Source organism: Scyliorhinus torazame, chromosome 28 (assembly GCF_047496885.1).
Source record: "Scyliorhinus torazame isolate Kashiwa2021f chromosome 28, sScyTor2.1, whole genome shotgun sequence".
In the NCBI taxonomy this organism is placed as follows: domain Eukaryota; kingdom Metazoa; phylum Chordata; class Chondrichthyes; order Carcharhiniformes; family Scyliorhinidae; genus Scyliorhinus; species Scyliorhinus torazame.
Window position 1 is genome coordinate 30,524,026 of NC_092734.1, and position 16,478 is coordinate 30,540,503.

General features: G+C 49.6%; 1 protein-coding gene across 2 annotated transcripts in view; it reads right to left on the reverse strand.

Annotated features, from left to right (window-relative positions):
- Window positions 1-80: 80 nt before the first annotated feature.
- The window catches only part of LOC140403644 (transmembrane protein 150A), a 124,375-nt gene continuing 107,977 nt past the window's right edge, over window positions 81-16,478 (reverse strand). For both annotated transcript variants that reach the window (XM_072491792.1, XM_072491793.1), the window contains exons 7-8: window positions 7,595-7,772; window positions 81-1,943 (exon numbers count right to left, since the gene is read on the reverse strand). In XM_072491792.1, the coding sequence (XP_072347893.1) occupies window positions 1,699-1,943; window positions 7,595-7,772 (423 nt within the window). In that variant the 3' untranslated portion in view covers window positions 81-1,698. The remainder of the gene's footprint in view (window positions 1,944-7,594; window positions 7,773-16,478) is intronic.

The following is a 16,478-nucleotide window of genomic DNA, read 5'->3' on the forward strand; positions in this document are numbered from 1 at the left end:
GGCCAAATACTGCCTTGATGTCAAGGGCGGGTCACTCTCACCTCACCTCTGGCACCCGAGATACAAACAGAATACAAACATTAAATGTAAATTTATATATATTTCAATCTCGGATTTTTAAATGACGCTAGGATGGCTGGAGATGGAGACTGCTTGAGGCTGGGAAGAACTAATGATCGACAAGCAACATTTGTAGTAATACAGCTTAAAATGTGTACATGCGTGTTATACAAATTCAAGAATTTAATCGATCATCATGCGCAAAGGAGGGTTTGATCTTCTGGGCAGCTTGACCCCATCAGGTCAGGAATAGTTGTCACTGATCGTTGATATTACTGTTTGTATTTATTTAACACCTGTCAAGGAGTAAGAATGTCCCAAAGCCAAAACTTTGTTCCCTGCCAAACTTTGACACCAAGTTTCATGAGATGTTAGGACAGGTGATCAAAAGATTAATCAAAGAGGTAGGTTTAAAGTCACGTCGCAAAGGTAGGGAGGTCTAGTGAGGGGACTCCAGAACCTCGGGCCTAGACGGTTGAAGGTATAGCCATCAACCGTGGAGGGAATCAATTAACAATAATCTCTATTAGTGTCACAAGTAGGCTTACATTGACACTGCAATGAAGTTACTGTGAAAATCCCCTAGTCGCCACATTCCGGCGCCTGTTCGGGTACACAGAATTCAGAATATCCAATTCACTTAACAAGTCTTTTGGGACTTGTGGGAGGAAACCAGAGCACCCAGAAGAAACCCACACAGACTCGGGGAGAACATGCAGACTCCGCACAGACAGTGAACCAAGCCGGGAATCTTACCTGGCAACAATGCTATAGCCACTATGCGGGCATGTGCCAAGCACCCAGGCTGGAGGAGTGCAGAGATCTCGAAGGGAGGAGAAAGCTTACAGAGATCGGGCAGCAATGACGCTTCTCAATGCAAGTGGGGACGGTGTCAACGCCAGATGCTTCTGAGTTTGCAAAACTGAGGGAGGGGTGGGCCAGACGGGGAGAAGGCTGGAAGGAGGCCAAGTTTAAATCAGTCAATCTACACAGAGGTGGAAAATGGGTGAAGGATGTAGATGCAGCGACAAGTGAAGAGGTGGGCAGTCGTGCGCAGAGCCACACTGAGGTCAAACCTGCCCTGTACTTGGACAATCCTAGTAAATGGAAAATGGCAATGTCTGAGAAACAATTTTGCTCCTGTCCGCCCTGGAAGAAAGACACAGAAACGCCCAGAAAAAATGACCGATAAATGGAAATTTCGGTTTAAAAAGTGAGTATGATAATTCCCATTTGAACATTTACCTGTCCCATTTACAGGGGTCAGTGTTACAAGCAACTTGAAGACATGAAACTCCTTTCGCAAGACTCCGAATGGTCGAATTATTTGCTCTCATAAAATATATAATTCATTTTTCTATTATAAAAATCAATTTTTATAAAAAAAATTAAGTTCCGTACAAAGGTTCCAAAAATACCATTGGAAAAAGAAACATTTGGTCCTCTTGTGATGGCTTCTGTGTTACAGTATCCTTGATTGCTTGAGGATCTGAGGTATCTAGTGATTATTCCTCACATTGCATCAGGCAGTAATGCTCCACAAATACCTCACGGCCCCTGTCATATTTGTATCGATGTTTTAAGGCAGAGCTATGCGTGTACCATAATTGTTCGCACTTCTTGTGGGGATCTTGAAGCCTAGATTATGGAGATAGCCTCTTGGGCACGGTTGACGCCTGAGCTGGGGACAATGTTGTTGTCCGATTTACAGTGGCTCCTCTTGTCTTTCTTCGCCAGCATTTCGAGGAAGGTGTTCTGAGTGATAGAGCCAAACTCTACAGCGAAGGTCCCATAGAAAATGAGGATGACGAGGGTGAATATCCATTCGCATATAGCTGCCGCGTGCTGGAGCTGTGAGCTCTCCTGAATAAAGAAGACCCCACCTAGAAAGACAGTTAAGGAATTTACAAGGCACGTTAAACTGGGTAAGGATGTTGCCATCATTGTGATGTTCTAGAGTGCATTTTGGGTTTAATTGCAGACCATACGATTGGTGTTATTTCAGATTTGTTCTACTTGGCATATCAGATCATGTTTATTCTAGTTATTGTTGCATATTACAAACTAGAAATGGTTTCAGAGCACACTCTACACGTTGTCCTTGATCTAGACTCTGTTGTAGATCACACACTAGACTCTGCTCAAGATCTTACTGGTGATGCAGTTCTAGATCATACTCTAGACTACTCTGAATAACACTCTAGATATTTTGGATCAGACCCTAGATTATGTTCTGGGTCATATCTAGATACTGTTCTGGACCACACTGTAGATGCTGTTCTGGATCATACGCCAGGTGTTGTTCTGAATTATATTCCAGGTGCTGTTCTGGATCACATTCTCTATTATGCCCTGGATCACTCTCGACATGCTATTTTGGATCACACTAGGTGCTGCCTTGGATCACACTATAGATGCTGTTCTGGATCATGCTCTAGATGCTGTTATGGATCATACTCCAGGAGTTGTTCTATATCATGCTCTTGATGCTGTTCTGGATCATACTCTAGGTGCTGTTCTGGATCATATTCTAGATTCTGTTCTGGATCACATTCTCTATTATGCCCTGGATCACGCCCGAGATGCTATCCTGGATCACAATCCAGATGCCTTTTCGGATCACATTATAGATGCTGTTATGGATCATACTCTAGATTCTGTGCTGGATTATACTCAAGATGCTATCCTCGATCACACTCTAGATGCTGATTTGGATCGTACTCTAAATGCTGTTTTGGATCACACACTAGAATGTAGTTCTAGATCATGCTGGGTGGGGGGGGGGGGTGCGGGGGTTGCCGTCGGCAGGACTGGAAGATCCTGCCAGTGAGAACAACTGGAAAATCCCGCCGTACGTTTTCTTTAAGAAGACATGCCGAAGACTATGGGAAATCGCCTCACGTATTCTTATCACCAGTCACATCGTGAATGGAAATTGAAAGCGAGATGCTCCCACGAGCAACTGAAGAGAAAAGCGCAAGACGGTGAGGAGTGGAGAGATGAACTGAGGATTTAATTACTCTTGGGCAGGTCGGCATTCAATAGCTATGTGTGTGGGAATGTCGCTGATGATTGCACATATTCAGCACCATTCACAAAGCCTCAGATGTTGAAGCAGTCCATGTCCAAATGCAGCAAGACCTGGACAATATCCAGGTTTAGGCTGATAAGTGGCAAGTTATGTTCGCACCACACAAGTGCTAGGCAATGACCATCTCCAACCACCGCTCCTTGACATTGATTGGAACCCCATTCGCAAACATTCACTCCCTCCACCACTGACACACAGTGGCAGCCGTGTGTACCATCTACAAGATGCACTGCAGCAACTCATCAAGGCTCCTTCGACAACACCCATGACCACTACCATCTAGAAAGACAAGGGCAGCTAATACCTGGAGGTTCCCCTCCAAGCCACTCACCACCCTGACTTGGGACTATATTAGCTGTTGCAGGGTTAAAATCCTAGAACTCCCTCCCTAACAGCACTATGGGTGTATCACAGGGACTGCAGCGGTTCAAGAAGGCAGCTCACCACCACCTTCTCAAGAGGCAATTAGGGATGGGTAACAAATGCTGGGCCTAGCCAACGATCATACATCCCGCGAAAGAATAAATAAAAGGTGTCCATGCGCACAAATCAACAAAACAAATGCACGGGAACAAAAAGCAATTTTGGCTCTTTACTCAAGAGGAGCTGAAATCAGTGGTGAGGAGGTTATGCCTCACCGCTTTGGATAGACACCAGCTAAGCAACTGCATTGAGCTTTACACAATGCTCCTCAGGGAGGATATATTTGTCTTGGAGCAAATGGATCCCAAATTAGTCAGAACCACACCAGGGATTAAAGAGTTAAATTATGAGGACCAGTGACCATCGACTTGTATCCCCTTGAGATTCAAAATATCCCCTTTAGATTCAAAAGTTAATCTAAGGCCTTTAAAATGATCAAGAGAATTCAATATGATAGCGAGAGAAGAAACTGTTTTCTCTGCTGGGGGAACACAGGGAGCATCATCTTAAATAAAATGGTGGAAAGGTGCAGATTAATCAGTATTGAATTGAATGACCTGAAGTTATATGGCAGGATTCTTATTAAGGCGGTAATTCTGGTCTCCAATTACAAATCAGATTAGAATTTCACAAATTAACTATTTGCGTTCAGATTCGGCTTTGAACCGCTACTGACGTGGAGAGGGAGAGAGAAAAACGGATCTTTTAATCTGTTTACACTGTCAACACTGTGATGTCAGAGCAGAGACTGTCAATTCGAATGGAAAAGGCAATTTAAAGTTTGCATTAGAACACTCTACCTCAAAGATGAAGAATATCTGCCATATTCGGCAGGTGGCGTGTTTGAGATGGGTACCAGGAGGCACTCAAAATACTCTTGGATGACATATTGGGAGTTAGGCTGCAAGAGGAATGTTAGGCCGAGCCTTCCTCACGTCAGTAGTAGGGAAACTATGGGAGGAAAATTCTGAAGGAGAGAATCTAACTCCACTTGGAGAGGCCAAGGTTTGATCAAGAATAGTCAGCATGGCTTTGTCAGAGGGAGGTCATGTCCGACAAAGTTTTTTGAGCATGTGACCAGGTGTGTAAATGAGGGTAATGTAGTTGATGTAGTTTATATGGATTTCAGCGAAGCCTTTGACAAGGTCCCACATGGGACACAGGGTAATTTGATGAGGTGGATTCAAAATTGGCTTAGTTGTAGGAGGCCGAGAGTGGTGACAGACGGCTGCTTTAGTGGCCGGAAGCCAGTGACCAGTGGCGTAGCACAGGGATCAGTGCTCGGTCCCCTATTAATCGTCATTTATATGAATAATGTAGATGATTATGTTTGGTGGGGGTGGGGGGGGGGGGGGGGGGTAGGATAGGTAAATTTGCAGACGACACAAAGATTGGCTGGGTTGTTAACAGAGAGGTTGAATGTCCTGGGTTACAGGAAGATATAAACAGGGTGGTCAATGGGCGGATAAGTGGCAGATGGAATTTAACCGTGAAAAATGAGAGGCGATACACTTTGGAAAGTAAAATTTGACAAGTATCCAATGAACGTCATGACACTGGGAAGTCCCGAGGAACAAAGGGACCTTGGCGTGTTTGTCCATAGATCTCTGAAGGTAGAAGGGCAGGTTAATAGGGTGGTGAAAAAGCATATGGGACACTTGCCTTTATCAATCGAGGCGTAGATTACAAAAGCAGGTAGGTCATGTTGGAGTTGTACAGAACTTTGGTGAGACCACAGCTGGAGTACTGTGTGCAATTCTGGTCGCCACATTATAGGAAGGATGTGATTGCACTGGAAGGGGTGCAGAGGAGATTCACCAGGATGTTGCCTGGGATGGAACACTTAAGTTATGAAGAGAGGTTGGATAGGCTTGGGTTGTTTCCACTGGAGCAGAGAAGACTAAGGGGTGGCATGATGGCACAGTGGTTAGCACTGCTGCCTCACAGCTCCAGGGACCTGGGTTCAATTGCGGCCTCGGGTCACTGTCTGCAGAGCCGGCACTTTCTCTCAGTGTCTGCGTGGGTTTCCTCCGGGTGCTCCAGTTTCCTCTCACACTCTTAGTGTCCAAAAGATTAGGTGGGGTTACTGGGTTACGGTGATAGGGTGGAGGTGTGGGATTAAGTAGGGTGCTCTTTCCAAGGGCCGGTTTAGACTCAATGGGCCGAATGGCCTCCTCTTGCACTGTAAATTCTATTAAAAACTGATCGAGGTGTACGGAATTAAGGGGGACATGGACAGGATGGATAGAGAGCAGCTTTTCACCTTAGTTGAAGGGTCATTACGAGGGGGCCTTACACTAAACATCCGAAAGCTAAAGGTCCTCTACCAACCTGTCCCTGGCATACAGCACTGTCCCCCTTCCAGTTATCAAAATCTACAACGAGGCCTTGGACAAGGGGACTATTTTCCATTCCGTGGGAGCCTACTGTCAACTAGGGCAGACATCGATGATGAGGTTCAACACCCCATTCAGTGTGTCAGCACAGCCTTCAGGCACCTGAGGAAGGGAGGCTCTTGAAGACCAAGGCCTCAGACCCAACACCAAGCTCATGGCCTACAGAGCAGTACGCCTGAGAGACATGGACTATGTACAGCAGGTACCTCAAAACCCTGGTGAAGTACCACCAGCGCTGCCTCCGTATGATCCTGCAAATCCGTTGGCAGGAGAGGCGACCAACATCAGTGTTCTCACTCAGACCAACATCCCAGCGTCGAATCATTGAGCACGCTCGGTCAGCTCCACGACATCGTCCACACGCCTGACAGGGGAGCTGCGAAACGAGCACTCCACTCGGAGCTTTGGCACGGCCAGCTAGCCCCAGGAGGGCAGAGGAAACACTTCAAGGACATTCTCAAAGCCTCCTTGTCAAAGAACAACATCCCCACTGACACGTGGAAATTCCCAAGGAGCTGTCTAAGAAGAGAAGGTTGCACATCCGATATGTTCAGCTCACTGAATACACGGCCCTCTACCTGGTTGCAATGCAACATAGAACATACAGTGCAGAAGGAGGCCATTCGGCCCATCGAGTCTGCACCGACCCAATTAAGCCTTCACTTCTGTTGTGTTATGCTCTTGATGTACCATAAGCTGCTTCCTTGATGTGCACTCTGACAAAGGAAGGTTCAGACTTGGAGATAGCTTTAACACATTTATTAAACTATTAACAATTCTCCTACTTGGATTTGTCTCTACTGTTAATCCTGCTGTAGCTACTCAGACTGACGAACCAGTCTGCTACAATCCACGTGGTGGGAGTGATGTTCAATCAACCCTGTGTCTGTACTCACTGAGAGTCTACACTGGAAAGAGCCTGAGCATGTGTGATGTGTCCTTTTATATGGGTTGGTGTAATGCCCTCCTGTGGTAGTGTCACCCTGTGTGTATCGTGACTGCAGCCTCCCCGAACAGGCGCTGGAATGTGGCGACTAGGGGCTTTTCACAGTAACGTCATTTGAAGCCTACTTGTGACAATAAGTTCATTTCATTGGTCGTGTCCTATCTTACTGACCTATTGGTTGACTGCCTGTGTGTCATGTCTCTGGTGTTCCCTCTAGTGTCTAGCTAGGTGTAGTGTATGTACATTAACCCTTTGTGTACTTACAGTGATGTATATCACCACAACTTCCACCCCATCCCCGCAACTCAACAACCCCTCCTAACCTTTTTGGACACTAAGGGCAATTTAGCATGGCCAATCCACCTAACCTGCAGATCTTTGGACTGTGGGAGGAAACCCACGCAGACACGGGCAGAACTTGCAGACTCTGCACAGACAGTGACCCAGCGGGGAATCGAACCTGGGACCCTGGCGCTGTGAAGCCACAGTGCTAGCCACTTGTGCTACAGTGCTGCCCTCCCCAGGAATGTCCTACAACATTCCCCAGGAGTGTCCATGCATCTGATTACATACCACCTACATTCTGATTCTGGCGTAAAGCAATGTGGCCACGGTTGGCGGGAGTTACACTGCTGCCTCGGAGGACAGTCTCAAAGGAGTGCTCTGCACAAAGGATACTCAGAACAAGGTTCATGAAGGCCACAAGGGTGAGGCACGTCCGGCAGTGACCTATCCGGTAATCCAGTGAGTTCTTTGCCATCCTGTAGGTGAGCACTGACTGGAAGCAGATAAACAGCATACTGCTGGGAAACCCCACTCCAGCACCCACATAGTGTAGCACTCTGGCATTATCCACCTGGAATGACAAATCAGCTGTTAGACAGACACCTCGCCCTTTCCCCTCGGTTTCACGTGTTGCCCTTTCAACACTGCCTCCGCAGGAATCTTGGCCGGAATTCTCCACCATCGGGATTCTCTGTTCCCGCCGGCAGCACATCACAAGGAGGTTCAAACCGATCCCTGGGATGAGGGGGCTGTCTGATCCGATGGGGTGAGTGAATTGGGTCAATATTCTCTGAAGTTTTGAGGCAATCTCATTGCAACCTACGAAATTCGGAGATTGTTTCTGCTGGTCGGGGAATCTAGAGCCGGGGGGTGGGGGGGGGGGGGGGGGGGGGGGGGGTGGGGGTCAGTCTCGGGATAAAGGGGATGGTCATTTAGGATCGAGATGAGGAGAAATGTCTTCCCTCAAAGGGTTGCGAATCTTTGGGATTTCGGGGGGATTAAGAGATGTGGGGATCAAGCGGAGAAAATGGAGTTGAAACCCCTCGGTCAGCGAGGATCGTATTGAATGGCGGAGCAGGCTTGATGGGCCGAATGGCCTACTCTTGCTGTTGTTTCTCCTAAACTAAAGATTAGCTGATTGAGGCTAATCTCTGCCATTTTGTTAATCAAAGTATGAAAGATCTAACCTGTGTGGAACTACATGGGTTTAGTGTGTCAGTCTCACAGAGTGTTACACCAAAGGGACAATGGACAGGACTCTGTGTCAACCAATAACTTGCATTAATCACGTGCCTTTAATTTAGTAACATGTCCCGAGGTGCTTTGCAGGGGAGTTGTCAAATTGAATTGGATTCTGGGCCACACACGAGGCGTTCGGTTGGGTTTAAGGACTTTTTCGAGGAGGAGGGGCAGCACGGTAGCACAGTGGTTAGCACTACGACTTCACAGCGCCAGGGTCCCAGGTTCGATTCCCGGCTTGGGTCACTGTCTGTGCGGAGTCAGCACGTTGTCTGCGTGGATTTCCTCCCACAAGTCCCGAAAGACGTGTTATTCAGCAATTTGGACATTGTGAATTCTCCCTCTGTGTACCCGAACAGGCGCCAGAGTGTGGCCACTAGGGGCTTTTCACAGTAACTTCATTACTGTGTTAATGAAAATGAAAATCGCTTATTGTCACAAGTAGGCTTCAAATGAAGTTACTGTGAAAAGCCCCTAGTCGCCACATTCCGGCGCCTGTTCTATAAGCCTACTTGTGACAGTAAAGATTATTTCTTTCAAAAAAAGTGTTTAAAGGAGGATCCTTGGAGCTCAGGGCCTCAGTGGACGAGGGAGAGGGGAGTAAGAGAAATCAGTGGAGACGAGGAATCAGATACAAGCCAGAGGCAGAATAAAAAAACACTGTTGAGGAGTAACGTGCAGGGTCCAGCAGAGGGCAGTGCATTCAGTGAACTCAACATATTGCACTGTCGGGCGACACAAACAGCTACAACCACAATCAGCAAGGTCGATGATTATTTCAGCTCTGCCGTCCACAGGGAAACGTGCCCCATGCACAGATACAAGAAAAAGAGATGCGAGCAGAACCCAGAATCTACATGAGGATTGCAAGAGATGGCGTACTCAGAGGCCCCTAAAATACAGCAGAGCACACAATGGGCTGGTTCTCCGCACCCCAACGCCGAAATCGCGGCTGGTGCCGGGGAGGAGAATCCATTTCCGCGCCCGAAATCGGGACTGGCGCTGGTTCCCCGATTCTCCGGACCCCGAGAAGCGGCGTATCCCCTACCTGCGGCCATCGTTGGGGAGGCCGCCCCCCCGCCCCGTCATTCTCCGCCCTCGACCGGCCGAAGTCACGACGGCGTGGATCTAATGAGGTCCTGCCGGCCGGGGGCGGGCTGGTCGGCGGGCAGGGGGGCCTTATACGGCACCGGGCTAATTTTGGGCAGGCCGTCCAGGCCGGGCGCGCGGCCGATCGGGGGCACTATTTGGAAGGTCCAGCTCCACGGTCTGAGTCCGCCATGGAGCACAGCACGGCCTCTGACCCGGATATGCGGGGGCCCGTATCTGCAGCAAAACCTGTGAGCTTCCCGACAGTTCACTGCTAGCCCCCCTGCAGGGTTATGAATATGTCGCCCTTTCACGACAGTTTTTCTGTCGTTAAAGGCCACAGATTTTACGACGGCGTGAGGACATAGTTCCAAAAAACGGAGAATCCAGCCCAATGTCTGCCAAACATACAAGTCACACAAACGGCAATGGATGTGGGGGCCAAATGAAATATTCTCAACTATACGGATGATACAAAGCCAGGCGGAAATGTGTGCTGTGAGGAAGATGCAAAGCGGCTACAGGAGGACTTGGATTGACTGAGGGAGTCATGGCGGATAGAACAGCATGTGGAAAAGTGTGAGGTAGGTTTTGCTCGCAGGAACAGATGTGCAAAGTATTTCCTAGATGGTAAGAAATTAGAAAGTGTCGATGTACAGAAGGACCTGGATGACCTTGTCCATAAGCCACTGGAGGCTAACATGCAGGTGCAGCAAGCTTTCGGGAAGGCTGATGCCTTCATCGCAAGAGGATTTGAGAACAGGCAGACTGAAGTCTTGCTTCAATTGTATAGAAGCCTGATTAGACCGCACTGGAGCACTGTGTGCAGTTTTGGTCCCCTTACCTCCGTGGTAAAATGGCCAACGGCCTGAATTTTAGGCCCAGTAGGCCGGAATGTGGCGACTGGGGGCTTTTCACAGTAACCTCATTGCAGTGTTAATGTAGGCCCACTTGTGACAATAAAGAATTAAACATTTTTAATTAAACCACAGTCAGAACCACCGATGGGCCTGATGGGAATTCGAACAGCCAAGATCGAATATAGAATCATAGAATTTACAGTGCTGAAGGAGGCCATTCGGCCCATCGAGTCTGCACTGGCCCTTACAAAGAGCACCCGACTGAAGCACACGTATCTACCCTATCCCCGTAACCCCCACTTAACATTTTTTGGACAATAAGAGCAATTTAGCATGGTCAATCCACCTAACCTGCGCATCTTTGGACTGTGGGAGGAAACCGGAGCACCCGGAGGAAATCCACGCAGACACGGGGAGAATGTGCAGACTCCGCACAGACAGTGACCCAGCCGGGAATCGAACCTGGGACCCTGGAGCTGTGAAGCAACTGTGCTAACCACTATGCTACCGTGCTGCTCCTAATATACTGGGCAGAGACAGACAGCCAGGTCAGGTTTGGGCCTGTGCTGTAAATAAGACATCAGAAGATAATCGGCCCCATTCAAATGGATGGATTGTTGTGGATTGCCCAGATGAAGCCAGACTTTCTGGCACCTTATATGGGATAAGGTTTTGTGCGGACAATGTACCTGAGGATGGCCCGCAGGGGATGTGTACCTGGTGTCCTGCAGAGTTGCAAGCAGCAACTCCATTGGGTGTTGCGATCCCTGCTCCGGGACCTCATTGACTGAGGGCCAGAGAATCTTCTAGAAAGGCACGAAGCGGTGTATGAAGATCGACCACCCAGGACCTTCCCTCGTGAAGACTCGACGCCGAGGTAGCAGAGAAGATTCGACGACAGCACAGAGGACGGAAGGAAGCAGCGAGAGAGACCCACCGTCGCAGATGAAGGTCCTGAGTCAACCGAGACTCAGAGAATCGGACCCGCACCTCGACTGGGTAGCAGTCGGAATCTTGGGACTATTATTAGTTGGGATAATTTAAGGGGGGTGACTGTTTTACTGTGTTTAATAATACATTTGGTTGAATCTTAAACTTGTCCTTTGTCCATGTCACAAATAAGGGCACCTGGGTAAAACAAGTCGAAGTGTCCGAGGTTTTACAGACAACACCTCAGAGAGGTTATTGCCAGAGAGGGAGTGTAACGAAAGATCACCAGACTTGCTCCCGGGATGGCAGGACTGTCCTATGAAGAGAGATTGGAGAAACTGGGCCTGTATTCACTAGAGTTTCAAAGAATGACCTGGGATCTCATTGAAACCTATGAAATACTTAATGGAAGAGACAAGGGTAGATACAGGTGAGATGTTTCCTTTGGTTGGGGAGTCTAGAACCAGGGGCGCAACTTAAAAATGAGGGGGAAGTCACTTGGGACCGAGATGAGGAAAAGTTTCTTTACAAAGAGGGTTGTGAATCTTTGCAATTCTCTACCCTAGAGGCCCTGGAATCCGAAGTCATTGAGTATGTTTAAAGCAGCGATTGATAGATTGCTGATTAACAATCTACAATAAGAGACTTCTGGGTGCGGCGATGACCAGCTAAGTCGCACGTTTCGGCAGCTCCCGGTGGAACGGACTTTTGGGCTCTTAATAAGAGCCCCAACGGCAATTTTAACGGCTAAAAGCACTGTGCGGTAAACCAGAAGGGAATCCCCCCTGGATACGGATGGAAAAAGGAGGGGAAAGTGGCCGGATTGCGGTGGATCCTTTAGAGCAGCGGCAAGGAAGGCAAGCAAAAACCAAGATGGCGTCGGAAGGTGGCAGTTTAATATGGGGCCCTGACCAACACGAGTTTTTGAAACGCTGCGTGGAAGAGCTTAAAAAGGAGTTGAAGAAGGCGCTGTTGGCCCCGATATTACAGGCGATCGAAGGGCTAAAGGAGGAGCAAAAGACCCAGGAGCGGGAGCTTCGGGTCGTGAAGGCAAAGGCTGCCGAGAACGAGGACGATATACAGGGCCTGGTGGTGAAGACGGAGATGCACGAGGCACACCATAAACGATGTGTGGAAAGATTGGAGGTGCTGGAGAATAACGCGAGGAGGAATAATTTAAGGATTCTTGGTCTTCCTGAAGGTGCAGAAGGAGCAGACGTCGGGGCATATGTGAGCACGATGCTGCACTCGTTAATGGGAGCGGAGGCCCCGGCGGGTCCGCTGGAGGTGGAGGGAGCATACCGAGTGATGGCGCGAGGACCGAGAGCAGGAGAAATTCCTAGAGCCATAGTGGTGAGATTCCTCCGTTTTAAGGACAAAGAGATGGTCCTTAGATGGGCAAAGAAAACTCGGAGCAGTAGGTGGGAGAACGCGGTGATCCGCGTATACCAAGACTGGAGTGCGGAGGTGGCGAGAAGGAGGGCGAGCTTTAATCGGGCCAAGGCGGTGCTTCACAAAAAGAAGATAACATTTGGAATGCTGCAACCGGCAAGACTGTGGGTCACATATCAAGGGAGGCACCACTACTTTGAGACGGCGGATGAGGCGTGGACTTTTATTGTGGAAGAAAAACTGGAATAAGCGGGTTACTAAAAAAGAACGTTTGAAACAAAGTGGTGGGGCGAGTATGGGGGGGCGAAAAGAGGGGGGGGAAAAAGGGGGGGAAAAGATGAGTTTCATGTTATTAATCCTGCGATGCGGTAGCTTTTCTCTCTTCCACAGGTGGTGGTGGAGGGAGGAAGGGAGGTGGAGGAGATGGGGCGTTGGCCATGGGGGGTGGGGCCAAAAGGGAAGCGCGGGCTTTGTTCCCGCGCTATGATAATCATGGCGGGAATAGGGAAGCAGGAAGGAGGGGGCGTCGCACGGTGCGAGCCGAGGTCACGGGGGGAAGCCGAGGTCGGCCAGAGTTTGCTGACTTCTGGGAGCAACATGGGGGGTGTAACTACGCTAGTGGGGGATCTAGCGGGGGGGGGGGGGGGTGGGAGGGGGGAGTTACTGGGTTGCTGCTGCTGGGGAGAGGGGGGAGCCGGAATGGGGTGGGGTGGGCCGGGGGGCGCCGCCTGGGGGGGACACAGCTGCGTGGGAACCGGGTGAGGAGCTGGAAAAAGGGGATGGCTAATCGACAAGGGGGGGGGGGTAAAAAGCCCCCCAACCCAGTTGATCACGTGGAATGTGAGAGGGCTGAACGGGCCGATAAAGAGGGCACGAGTACTCGCACACCTTAAGAAACTTAAGGCAGACGTGGTTATGTTACAAGAGACGCACTTGAAACTTATAGACCAGGTTAGACTACGCAAAGGATGGGTGGGGCAGGTGTTTCATTCGGGGCTAGATGCGAACAACAGGGGGGTGGCTATACTAGTGGGGAAGCGGGTTATGTTTGAGGCAAAGACCATAGTGGCGGATAGCGGGGGCAGATACGTGATGGTGAGTGGCAAATTACAGGGGGAGGCGGTGGTCTTGGTAAACGTATATGCCCCGAACTGGGATGATGCCAATTTTATGAGGCGCATGCTAGGACGCATCCCGGACCTAGAGGTGGGAAAGTTGGTAATGGGGGGAGATTTTAATACGGTGCTGGAGCCAGGGCTGGACAGGTCGAGATCCAGGACTGGAAGGAGGCCGGCTGCAGCCAAGGTGCTTAAAGATTTTATGGAGCAGATGAGAGGAGTAGACCCGTGGAGATTTAGCAGACCTAGGAGTAAGGAGTTTTCGTTTTTCACCTCTGTCCACAAAGTTTATTCGCGAATAGACTTTTTTGTTTTGGGAAGGGCGTTGATCCCGAAGGTGAGGGGAACGGAGTATACGGCTATAGCCATTTCGGATCACGCTCCACATTGGGTAGACTTGGAGATAGGGGAGGAAACAGAAGGGCGTCCACCCTGGAGAATGGACATGGGACTAATGGCAGATGAAGGGGTGTGTCTAAGGGTGAGGGGGTGCATTGAAAAATACTTGGAACTCAATGATAACGGGGAGGTCCAGGTGGGAGTGGTCTGGGAGGCGCTGAAGGCAGTGGTTAGAGGGGAGCTGATATCAATAAGGGCACATAAAGGAAAGCAGGAGAGTAGGGAACGGGAGCGGTTGCTGCAAGAACTTCTGAGGGTGGACAGGCAATATGCGGAGGCACCGGAGGAGGGACTGTACAGGGAAAGGCAAAGGTTACACGTAGAATTTGACTTGCTGACAACGGGTACTTCAGAAGCACAGTGGAGGAAGGCACAGGGTGTACAGTATGAGTACGGGGAGAAGACGAGCAGGTTGCTGGCCCATCAATTGAGGAAAAGGGGAGCAGCGAGGGAAATAGGGGGAGTGAGGGATGAGGAAGGCGAGATAGAACGGGGAGCGGAGAGAGTGAATGGAGTATTCAAGGCATTCTTTAAAAGATTATACGAAGCTCGGCCCCCGGATGGGAAGGAGAGAATGATGTGCTTCCTGGACCGGCTGGAATTTCCTAAGGTGGAGGAGCAGGAGAGGGTGGGACTGGGAGCACAGATCGAGATAGAGGAAGTAGTGAAAGGAATTAGGAGTATGCAGGTGGGGAAGGCTCCGGGACCGGATGGATTTCCAGTCGGATTTTATAGGAAATATGTGGACTTGCTTGCCCCGATACTGATGAGAACCTTTAATGAGGCGAAGGAAAGGGGACAGCTGCCCCCGACTATGTCGGAGGCAACGATATCGCTTCTCCTAAAGAAGGAAAAAGACCCGTTGCAATGCGGGTCCTATAGACCTATTTCCCTCTTAAATGTAGACGCTAAGATTCTGGCCAAGGTAATGGCAATGAGGATAGAGGATTGTGTCCTGGGGGTAGTCCATGAGGACCAAACTGGGTTTGTGAAGGGGAGACAGCTGAATACGAATATACGGAGGCTGCTAGGGGTAATGATGATGCCTCCACCAGAGGGGGAAGCGGAGATAGTGGTGGCGATGGATGCCGAGAAAGCATTTGATAGAGTGGAGTGGGATTATTTGTGGGAGGTGTTGAGGAGATTTGGCTTTGGAGATGAGTATATTAGATGGGTACAGCTGCTGTATAGGGCCCCGATGGCGAGCGTGGTCACGAATGGACGGGGGTCTGCGTATTTTCGGCTCCATAGAGGGACGAGGCAGGGATGTCCTCTGTCCCCATTATTGTTTGCACTGGCGATTGAGCCCCTGGCAATAGCATTGAGGGGTTCCAGGAAGTGGAGGGGAGTACTCAGGGGAGGAGAGGAACACCGGGTATCTCTTTACGCGGACGATTTATTGGTGTATGTGGCGGACCCGGCGGAGGGGATGCCAGAGATAATGCGGATACTTGGGGAGTTTGGAGAATTTTCAGGATATAAGCTGAACATGGGGAAAAGTGAGCTGTTTGTGGTGCATCCAGGGGAGCAGAGCAGAGAAATAGAGGACTTACCGCTGAGGAAGGTAACAAGGGACTTTCGCTATTTGGGGATCCAGATAGCCAAGAATTGGGGTACATTGCATAGGTTAAACCTAACGCGGTTGGTGGAACAGATGGAGGAGGACTTCAAGAGATGGGACATGGTATCCCTGTCACTGGCAGGGAGGGTACAAGCGGTTAAAATGGTGGTCCTCCCGAGATTCCTCTTTGTGTTTCAGTGCCTCCCGGTGGTGATCACGAAGGCTTTTTTCAAAAGGATTGAGAAGAGTATCATGAGTTTTGTGTGGGCCGGGAAGACCCCGAGAGTGAGGAAGGGATTTTTGCAGCGTAGTAGGGATAGGGGGGGGCTGGCGCTACCAAGCCTGAGTGAGTACTACTGGGCCGCCAACATCTCAATGGTATGTAGGTGGATGGGAGAAGAGGAGGGAGCGGCGTGGAAGAGATTGGAGAAGGCGTCCTGTAGGGGGACTTGCCTACAAGCCATGGTGACGGCGCCGTTGCCGTTCTCACCGAAGAAATACACCACAAGCCCGGTGGTGGTGGCTACTCTGAAAATTTGGGGGCAATGGAGACGGCATAGGGGAAAGAGGGGAGCCTCGGTGTGGTCCCCGATAAGAAATAATCATAGGTTTGCTCCGGGGAGAATGGATGGGGGATTTGGAACATGGCAAAGAGCAGGAGTAACACAATTGAGAGATCTGTTTGTAGA